The sequence below is a fragment of the Colossoma macropomum genome, unplaced genomic scaffold (genome assembly GCF_904425465.1).
Source record: "Colossoma macropomum unplaced genomic scaffold, Colossoma_macropomum, whole genome shotgun sequence".
Lineage (NCBI taxonomy): Eukaryota > Metazoa > Chordata > Actinopteri > Characiformes > Serrasalmidae > Colossoma > Colossoma macropomum.
The window spans coordinates 18,527,267-18,538,750 of record NW_023494791.1 but is presented as its reverse complement, the minus strand read 5'-3'; the positions used below and the strand labels follow the sequence as shown (position 1 = coordinate 18,538,750).

Here is an 11,484-nt window from a genome sequence, read left to right as displayed (position 1 = left end):
ATCAAAAATGTTTGATTGCAATTGTCACTACCAAGGCGCGACCAGTTATTAGCTTTAAGGTGGCAATTACTTTTTCATGTGGGTGATACAGCTTCTGAATAAATCTTTATCTTTAATAAATGGAATCATTTAATATGATCATTTAAAAGCTGTATTTTGTGTTTACTTGTGTTGTCTTTATCTTATATTAAAATTAGTTGGAGGATCTGAAGCATTTAAATGGGACAAATTTGCAAAAATAGAAGAAATCGAGTAAGGGGCAAATACCTATTCACAGCACTGTACATCTTCTTGATTGATGAGTTTTGATCGTCATTGTGCACCAAATGGTGAGAAAAATAATATTAACTAATAAAATCATGTTTCACTTCCTCTTCTCACCACACCCACCTATCGTCAAGCAAAACAATCAGTAGCTCAGAGCTGGCTCACCCTCCATCATACAACAATTCAGAAAGAAAAAGCATTATGATTTCTGATTCATATTGACTTTGTATAAACAGTACTGTATATTTAAAAGTGTGTTCTCTTTAGATGATGTTTTAACTTACACTCTTAAAAAAGATGGTTCTTCATGGGTTCTTTAGTAAAGGATGGTTCTATAGAGAACCATTTCATGCTTGAGTGGTTCTCTTTCCAATGGTGAAAATGTTTTTCCGATTGATGGAGAATGTGCTGTATATACAGTAGGTCTATATAGAACCTTTTTAAAAAGCATTCTAAAAAGCAGCAGAAAGGGTTCTTTTGTTGTTACAAGCTTGACATTATCACAATAAAAGAACCCTTTTTGGTGCTATTTAGAACTGTTTTCAAAAATGTTCCACATAGAACAACACATTCTCCATCAACCGGAAGAACCATTTCACCATGCAAAGAACCATTTAAGCACAAAATGGTTCTCTATAGAACTCATTTCCTTTACTAAAGAACCATCAAATAATCATCTTTTTCAATAGTGCATTTCCACTCAGAAAATGTGTAATTTAACACATGGTGGTTTAAATACTTGAAAGGTTTGAGTGCATGTTGTGACATCACAAGTGATAAAATGATTTTGGCATTGTTTCCAAAGGAGCACTGCCACAAACATGGCCACAACTATTTACACGTGATACCGTTTTCCTCAAAGTAGACCTGGTTCATCCTTAGCGTCTAACTTCATTGCACACATATTTGTATTAAAAGCATTAAAAGACTAATCCTTTGATGGGTAGTGTACATTATGTACAAAATGTATCATAACCTTACATTTAAACTAAGCAGATGGAGATCAGAGCAAAGGAAACAGGCTTACATGTAGGTGAGCAAACAACGACATGAACAGCATGAAATCACAAAAGCAAAATGTACTAGATGCAAGGATACAATGAAAACAATGCTACAAGGAAGAATCTACTGAGTATATGCTACTCCAATTAAACACTGCACATATACAGTACATTGCCTTTATTATGTACAGTAACACAACTCCTCCACACTTTATATGTCTCTGGGAAGTATCATCAGCTGAACTGCATGGGGTGATTAGAGCTTGCACATATACCGTACGCACTTATTGAAATCTATTAAATGCCTTCCTCTCTGGCCCAGCAGGAGTAATTAGTGTGTGGTTTGGGTCAATTCAATAATTCCTGAAAATAATATTCAATTATAGCTTCCGCTGCGTTCAGAGGACAAACGCTATTTATAGAATGTTCCTCCCCCATTTTACAAGAAGAGTTGACTTTATCTGTTCCAAACTTTGAAATACAAAGCTAATTTAATGTCATCAGGTTTAGTTTGTTATTACAGCAACTCTGTAATTATGTCTCTATAATTGGCTTTGTTCACCCTACAAAACCTACCTGTCTGTGTATGTGCCGCCTGTATGTTGTGTGTTTTGATTGATTGCAGGTTGGGGGACCTTTGACAAGTAATAATTCCACTGTTCCTATTCTTGTACTGGTTGCATATGGCAAATAAACCTTAAATCCTGAAGCCTGACACCTGGGTCTCATCATTTTCTAATATTAACCCACATTACCATGCCACAGTCTCTCTCTCTCATGCCCTGACTCTGCCACATGCTCTTGAGATACATTTCCAATTAGTTTGAACATGATTCGGTGTAACATCACTTGTGTCTTGTGCAAATCTCCTAAATTAGATTAAACATACAATATGAGGGTGAAGTGTGACCACAAGTAACGTGTGCTATGCAATATATATGATAAACTGATGATATAAGCTGATGATACTCAGGAGCCAGAGGCAGAATGTCAGCATGAAGGACATTTATTAAGGCATTTTCAGCTATCATATTCATAATCTAAAATTGAGGTCAATACACAGGAAGTCAGAGATAACACAAGCAAATGTATTATTTTGAACTAAATACATTACTTTAAACCAAGAGCAAACCAATAAAGTTCAAAGCAGACTACACTACTCTGGAGCAATAGCATAGAAGAACCACTTTTAGCTCCCCAAGCCTTTCAATGACGGTCTGGATGTGAAGAATGTTTTTAAAGTTTAAAGAACCTCCACATAATGCAAATATTCTACAAAGAACACTTACATGTTCATATGTTTTAAATAATTCAACCATTAGGATGTACACAAAGTTATTTAGAGTGGTTTAATGTGAAATGCTCCATTCTAGAGAAACTGACTGAATTCTGAATTGAGTCAGAATTGCTTACAGTAGTGGTGATAGGAACCAGATGTCCAAAGATTTACTGCCTCTAAAAGCAACCTAAGAGAAATGTTTACATATATGTTGCCTGATGCCTGAGACATTGTGTTATGATAACTTTGCAACAAGTTTTTGGCCAAAAACGTATATATTTTTTAATCCATTCAGCGTGGAGAGGTAGATGCAGATCATTGCATGGCAAAATAGTACCCAACTTTTTTTTTAAATCATGTTTTACCATCGTCAGTATTATATATACAAACTCAGAAGTAACACATGTAAGTTCATTGGTTATTTTGGATAGTAAAAAATTTGTTTCTTTTGTGTCATAGACATTGTGATCTCTGGTTTCTATCACCACCACTGTGAAGAAGGTAGAGGCAGCAAATTTCTCTACAATGTAGCATTCCAAACCACTTTGAATGACTCTATAGCTCAACAATCGAAATCTTCTGAAAATTTCAAAAATCGGTGGACTTATCCTTTGGTATAGAACTTTCAGATTTTGTGAAAATTCTTTAACCATTAACAACACTTTTGTGAAAGTTCACCTTTAAAAACACTTCTTCACACTCATAAAAAGACTCACACATGTAGGTTCACTGGTTATTTTGGATAGTAACTAAAATGGCTTTATTTGTATTGTAGACACAGTGATCTCTGGTTCCTATCGCCAGCATTGTGAAGAAGGCAGAGGTGGCAAATTTCTCTACAATGTAACATTCCAAACCACTTTTAATGACTTCACAGCTCAACAACTGAAATCTTCTGAAAATATGAAAAGTGGCTGAGTATGCTTTAAATTGGTTATTACTTTTAGACTTCTTCACACTCATAAATCTCTTTTTCGAAATGTCTTTTTTAGGGATCTAAAAGTGGTTCTTCTATAGCAATGCTCACAGAACCCTTTTTAGCACCTTTATTTTTAGCAGAGTAGGAAAGCAAGGTAAACTGGAAAAGGAGTACATGACTAAACAGTGACAATCATTAGCAAGACATCGCCCAGTGAACTAGACACACACCAGCTATATATACCTATACAGACACTGATAACACAAACAAGACACTGTACAAACAATGATTGGGGGTATGCGCAGAGATGAGCCAGAGAAGGAAAATTCTTGCCAGTGTTGGATGACTTTGGTTAGGATAGTGACAGACTGTATTAGGAGTTAAGAGCTCTTGGAAATGTGTTGCACATTGCTTTATGTCTTGAATATTTTTACACTTCTTGCAGGAATCAGTTTCCAATAGGCCTTTCCAAAGGAATTTGGACACATTGTACAGCACGGTATTAGACACATCTTTCTCTCTCAAACACCTAAAAATGCTTCAAATTGCATAACTGGCCTGGTGACTAACCAAATATACACATTCAGACATACATCCTTGCTCCAAGAATCCGGGGGCTTGCATACTTGTCTAATGGTTATACTGAAAGGGACGGTAGGAGGGAAGTCATGACAAGTGCCTAGGGATTAGGCCTATGAGCTTTTGAAGTTGGCTTTGAGCTACTAAATGTTCAAGATTATGTCAGATACAGTAACTTAAGCCTAGATGGTTCCTGCTGGTTCTCTGCCCACCCTTTCAGCCCTTTCTTTAAAAGGAGGCTTCTGGAGGGAGCGTGGGGTGCAGATGGGTGACGGACAGAGTTATGGCATCTTTCATGTGTTGATGTCTGCTGCGAAAAGCAATAATGGCGTCCATGGTGACCATAGCAAAGTCACTGAAGCCAAATGCAGTCTACTCAGTTTTCTTATGTGGAAAAGAACCAGGTAAAGACTACTGTAGTGATAAATTATGTGTTTTAGATAGAGAACATTTTGTTCGGATGAAATATTATATCTGACTCAGTTTATCATGGCTTCCAACCTCTGCAATATCTGCAGATTACTAATGACCACCTACACTGGCCACCTGGTTGCTTGAGCTACACATATTACATATAGGAGTGTTAGCTTTCTCACTGAATGTCACTTGCGAGATAAACACTTATATTGTGGGTTCACGGAAAGGCATGGCGCTCGCACAGTCCTCATCTGTCTTTAACTTAGTGGTTAAAAATAATCACAGAAATTACATACTTTTATTCACACACCACTGTACACGTTTATTACATTTTCCAGCAAAGTATTGAAGCAGTTGTAGGAAAGGGCGCCCTCGTGTGGTTGAATATATAACGCTACCGTATAGCACCTCCCTGAATCCTAGTAAAATCTACGCACACATATAGGAAAGTCTATGCCTTAGCTCAAAATGATTCCTAACTGAGAACAAATATCTGTTTACAGATGTTTACGCCTGTGCTTACATACGGGCGGTTGCTTTAAAAAAGTACGTATTTCCCTTCTTATTGCTCTTACAATGTTGGAAAATAGAACCTGTTGCAGGTATTTATTTATTTGTTTAGGTTTTTATATGTCTGCTTTGTTGCCTTACCACATGCCATAAACATGAACCTTCATCATAACTGTTCTGTAAGAAATTCAGCTTCAAACCCGAACAGTTACGCTACTCCTCTCCGAAAAGCCCCCGAATCCAGCTCCGGGGTTTTTATGCAGCCGACACATCTCTATCCCCCCCTCTGCTGGACTTCTGGCGCTCACTTCTCCAGCCTTCTCGCGGAGGGAGGTGCTCGGTGATTGGCTGAGCGGGCAATGGGAGTCCAGAGGCTGGCATTTCAACTCTGTGTTCAAAGGCGCCGTATTGGTGTTTACAGCCTGACTGTCCGCGGTCCACAGAAGACAGGACACGTTCAGAGGAGGATGGCGAGGCACAGATAACAGCTGTTGGCGCGAGCGGAGACTGTCAAGCTGAGGCGATATATCGGAGGGCAAGCTGTCTGATTTCCTCTTCGAAAGTGAGCTGTACAGTCTGCTTGGTCGAGTCGAAATGCTCGTGTTATCGACAGAAAATAGTCTACCTGTCGTGAAGTTTTGAAGCCGTCGAACTTCACATGTGAGAAACTGCTGAGCGGCTTCATGAAGTTCGCCTCGCTGACCGTGTGACTCGCTTCTGTTTTCCTCACAGCGGAACTTCTCACCTGAGTGTTTTTGCTCTGCCCGTTGGTGAAAAGTTGGTGGAGACGGACTATTTTGTAGCCACGGAAGCTCGGTTTTCTAAGGAGAATATCACGCCTTCCACACTGAGCCGCCTACAGAAGCGTGTGGAAGGGTGTCTTCGTCGGCGACTTCATCGAGAGCACCTGGGACGTTTGGCAGCAGCGTAAACGAGAAAGATGCTCTCTGTGCGGATACGGCGCGAACAAGCTCCCGCTCCTGTGCTGGCTCTCCTTTTCATTTGTGGAACCTTCATGAGCAGCGCAGGTAATTTACTCTGGATGTATATCTACATATAACTTGCTTTCCACTCCTTGACGAGAGCATATTTCATTTCGTTGTGTTGAAGGCTAAACACGTTGTTAGCCACAGTTGTTGAGGGGAGGTTAAAGGGAAAACGAGGCGCCCCGACTTCCCCCTCCAGATGAACACACGCCCAGACAACATAGGTGATAAGATGCTGCTTAAGCAAGATTCATGCCCACTTCAGCGTATAGATTAGATGATGGTGTGCTGTCTTGGACGTGAACCAATCTTGATAGTGAGACACAGCTATGCAGTGGATGATAAGTCACTGATAAGACTTTGAATGGTTTCGTTATGAATGAACCCCGCGAGGTTGATTATCCGGTGTGGCCATTACATGGGTTCATTTATTCTGTCCTGTAGATGTTGAGCTTTCAGTGGAAAGAGAAAAGCAGTCAGGATTCGTCGGGAACTTGATGGCTCAGGATATGGGCAGCAATGTCCTAGGTTGGTCCAGGTTTACTGCAGTGTCACAGGAGGTTATATGAATTCCTTTAAGTATAAAGGCTGTAGAATAAAATTTGCGCAGAAGTTAGCGTGACTTATCACATAGTTTTATTTGGTCTGTTTATTTACAGTGCGTATTGTTTGGGAGTTAAATGGAGCAGGATGGCGCGCTGTGATTTGTAGGTTGGAGGCGTGTGTGCTAGTGTGTGTTTGTGTGTGGCCGCAGCGCGCGCTCGTTTCGCGCTACGGTAAAGTGTGAAACTCTGCGTGTCCTGTGCGCGCTTTTACACAGCGCTGCTCGAGGCAGTGAAGCTTGATGCCTCAGTGACTGAGAAAAGCAGAAAAGTCATGCATTATAAAAACGAAACAGAAGAAACAAACCGAGAAGCTCTCCCGGGACGGAGGATGGGTTTAGGGATGCGATGCAGCCCGTGTTACACTTCGGGGACACTTTTGGAGTTTCACTGCGCTTTTGGGTCATTCAGTTATTTTCGTGCGCGTTTAGTAATGACTGCTGAGAGTTTGTACGAATGAAAGTGTCCTCAGGTTTTCTGAAATCTGTTTAACTTTATTTCACTTATTTCGTGCTGCTTCAGTAAAAAAGGCGGCTTATCAGAAAATCTGCACAGTCCCACTAACACAGTGTTAGAAGAGCAAGCGTGTTTTGTAAAATCTAACTTTGCCTGAAACTGATGTACTGTACTCTTTTGGTAATTTATACTATGCACTTGCCTCAAGTACGCATTAACCAGTTTTAATGTAGTCTACTGTATCCTCGAAAACTGTCTAACAAAATGTATCCAGCTCTATATAGACACTTTTATTGGTTGGCTATTTAAAAAAAAATGGGCCATGTTTACATAAAACAATGCACAGTCTCTGCATGTGAGTGTGTGTTGTAAGAGTGCTTTGACTACACATTAAAATAAAAGGTAAGCCCTCCTGGACATTTACAGCAATCTAGCAGAAGAGTCTAGCTGTTCACAACATGTAGACGTGTTAAGTTTGTTTTGTTGCTCACTAAAGCTTTCTTACCCCCGCTTAATCTTAAAAGTCGGGAAAAGCAACGCAGACCCTAAGAAATCTCCATCATGCTGTGCATGTGTAGTCAGATTGGCACATGAAGGAGCATTCTGAGGGTATTGTGGGTTGGTTTTTTCCTCTAAAAGGGTAGTGAAAAAAGAAACACAGACAAAACATAGCATCTGGCTTGGACAGATTCATGCATCTATAGGTGGTGTCCTGAAGCCCCATTCCCATTACTGAACATACTAGTTGTTACAGATCACCTATTAATATGTCCCTTCTCATCTCATTTACTCTTGACATGATGTTTAACTGGAGCAATCTTGCACTTCCCTGTCTCTATCTGTTGTCCCAGGACAGGCAACCCAGAAAAGCTGCTTATGCTTAATAAAAGAAGCAGCGTTTTGAAATGAAATTCTCTGAAAAGCAGTCTACAGACCTTAATGGTCGATGATGTGTTGTCGGGGCCTGGCTGGGTCAGGGTATGAGAGCACTGCTGATGGCTCTTCGGACACGAGATGAAGAGTTTTTAAACGAGACAGAGACGCCGACATGTTTCAGCTAGTCCATAAAACATCGTAGTCCAGACAGATAACATTCATCTTCTCTCTCATCCTGTCCATTCCTGTATTCTTCCTCTCTGCTCTCGTTGTGAGTGTGTGGATATGCTGAGCTCAGATTTCCTCTATGAGACTGCTTTCTCAGTGTTGACATACACATTAATTACCCAGACTGCCAGGAACCCACGTCTGGCTCCTGTGCCCCATCAACCTCCTCACTCATGGATGTCTGTGTATGCATGCTTGTGTGTGTTTGTTTATTCATGTTATTAGGACAAAGATGTCCCATATTAGGAAAAAAACAAGAGTAACCTATAATGTCAGGACCACCAATCTTGATTTTATAAAGAGTATTTTTGTTTTACCAAAGCTAATGTTTAATTCAGCTGAAAGGGTGGAACCATTTCTTTTTGATCATGGAGATTAATGTTGGGGTTAGGTTTAGCGAAGATTCTTACCACATATGCTGTTGTATGCAAAAGTTTGAACACTCCAGCCAAATGACATGTTTTGTTGATTTTCTAAGTGAAAATAAGGGAACACATCCTCTACAGTTCAGTATATTGGGAAAAAAAGTGTTGACTTATGTGTATGCCACAGTTTTATATTTGTGTGTTTATGTAAAACTTTTTTATATTTTACATTAAATTCAGCAAATAAACAGCAGTCGTGCTTTAACCCCTTAAAAGGCCAAGGACTGCAGATGGGCCCAAAGTTTTATTACACACTTCTATAACCTAAAAATAACTCAACCATTTGCATTGAAGTCCAAGTAGTCACTGAATAATAAACATTAATATGTAATAAACCTAAAAATTTAGTGTGTTAGGAGAATGTGCATTTGTTTTGACTTAGAAAGTCAACACAACCTAGTTTGACCAGAGGCACCCAAACTTTTGCATTTGACTGGAGGTATTTATATATATATATAAATGTTCATGTCATATGCCACACTCTTCCTGCCTTCTCTTACTATGAGAATGTGGACCCAGTATCATGATTTAAATTTGAATCAAATTGTGGGCTAAGCCCATTGGTATTTTTACTGAAGGAAGATGTCGTAGGCCGTTTGTGTTCGGACTATGTAGAGAAGTCTAGGTTAAAACCAGTGCCTTGGCAGTAGACGGTCTTGGAGGGAGCTGCGAGGGAGGTGGGTGCATTTGAGATTAGCCTCTAGTGCTTAAGGTCAAATCATATGGAAAGGGGGTGGAGTGTACCCTCCCCATCATCTTTACAAAGCAGAACATGTCCAACCCTCCCCGGGGCTGTATGAATTCTCCTGCGGTGTTTCAGGTCATGGTGGTGCATCTGGTTAATTCTGGTTAATTCAAAAAAATTTCTTAAAGTATTCAAATTTGGTCAGTGCTGTATGTGGCACATGTAGAATGAGAATGGTCTACTATGAGGCACAGTGCAGTTTGTAGATGTGGACATGTGTGGTCTCTGAGAAACAGGCCTGTAGAAGAAGGACAATGATGACTTGCAAAATAAATAAAACTAGTTAAATTGTTAGAGGTAAGCGAAGCTAAAAAGTACTGAAAAGGATGATGTATCTCTTAGAGAGAGAGAATGCAATGCATATGTTGATGAACAGATAGAGCAACCTGCACTGCTGGGCTGTGCATTAGTTTAATGGTCGCTTTGGGAGGGAGAAATGGAAGAGGGGTATTGGAGATCACTGGTGTTCCACTCACTCCCCAATCCTGTATTATTCATTACTGCAAAGTGGCCCTTGTTAATATTTTAAACCTGTTTATGATTCCTCTGCACCTTTACATGGGAATGCGTGTGTTTGCCCTGAGGAGGAATTCTGTAGTACATGCTGTCATTTGAGTGAGTCTGTGTGTATAACAAAGAAGTTTGGAGAAGACTTTGACATTATAATTATTTGCTCTTTCTTGGCACAAAGCACCAGCAGTCAGTAGGAACACTACAGCAAAAGGTAGGGATGCACTGAAATTGATTTTACAAGCTTATAACGATAACCAATAATTAACACCTCACCGTGATCAATACTAGTAACTATAACTGTTGCATTTTAAAACAAGGTCACATTGCAATCTTTATATGAAGTGCATTGAATTTAAGAGCAGAAGGTTAAATCTGCAAAGATGCACACTTTATTAATTTTACATGCCATGATATAGCTAAATCCTATAGAAAAAACCTATACGGAGAATCAGACCCCCAGGTATTATCCACTATGCTGCCCATTTCATTGAGCTGAAACGAGTGGAAATACAGCACTAGTTACTACATGTGTACATAAGCTAAAAATAGCATGCTGTATTAGTGGTTGTAATTATCAGCTGTAATTACAGTATTGGTCTGATAACAGTAATTGCATTATCACATTTTTTTGCAAATAATAAATTGGCCTGTATATATCGTGCACCCCTAATACATGGTGTGTACCACTGGTGTTGGGGAGAGCTAGTCACATAGCCCATTAAAAAAACTAATGCACTGAATTTACCTAGTTCAAATATTTACATTATTTCCACATGAGTAAAATATATTAACACAAGTTTGTCTTTGGGTTTACTTACATATTTATGTACGTATCTGAAACATGTACATTGAGTGCATTACCTTTTTCAATGTACCCATCCAAAGAGTGAAAGGAAAGAATGAGCAGAGAGAGTAGAGAGAGTGAAAGAAAAGACAAAAAATGAATCTTGGAAAGTCGCAGAGATGGAGCTGAGGGCCTGGTTTTTAAATATCCTTTATTAAAAAAAGAGCAAGAGAGAAGGACAGGGAGAGGGAAGTCAGGAGCAGTGGCATTCAAGCATCATTAAGTCCCTGGCACAGTCTAGGAGAAGGAGACAAGAGAAAAAGTGAGTGAGGGAGAGAACGAGACAGAGAAAGAGTGAGGGACAGCGGTGGAGGGGCCAGCCTGATGAGCAGATCGTTGGGAGGAGATGTTTTTATTAAGGCTCTTATCGATGGCTAGTGCTCTGCGTATTAATGGTAGACATGTTTAATGCTTTGCCAATACTGCACATGTTGTGCACTACCATAAATCTGCAGCAACCAGCAGAAAGGAAGGGAGGGGGTAAAGAAAGGGAGACCGGCAGATAAGAAGAGAGAAGAGTATGGAAAGCCGTTAAGGAAAGCAACTGAGAAAAGAGAAGCTACATAAAGAAAAGACAGTAATCGATATCATAATCAAAATGAAAATAAAAGCTCTTTAGACAAACTGATATTGAAGGAAACAGCCTGTTGAGTCTGATCTGTAATACTTGATTTAAACTGTTATGAAGAATCAAAATCTGTTTGAGCATGTAACAAAGTTCAGTCAAGTAATTCTTGAAGCAAACACAAAAGACACATGCTTTTTTCCTAGTGCCAGGTGATACATTGTCTATACCCTACTGGTATTATACAGCAATATTGATTTTTAGATTTAGTT

At 39.6% G+C, this 11,484-nt stretch overlaps 1 protein-coding gene across 1 annotated transcript in view; it reads left to right on the top strand.

Annotated features, from left to right (window-relative positions):
* The first annotated feature begins 5,300 nt into the window (after positions 1-5,300).
* The window catches only part of unc5b (unc-5 netrin receptor B), a 63,463-nt gene continuing 57,279 nt past the window's right edge, over positions 5,301-11,484 (top strand). The window contains exon 1 of the mRNA XM_036574236.1: positions 5,301-6,000. Within this exon, the coding sequence (XP_036430129.1) occupies positions 5,913-6,000 (88 nt within the window). The 5' untranslated portion in view covers positions 5,301-5,912. The remainder of the gene's footprint in view (positions 6,001-11,484) is intronic.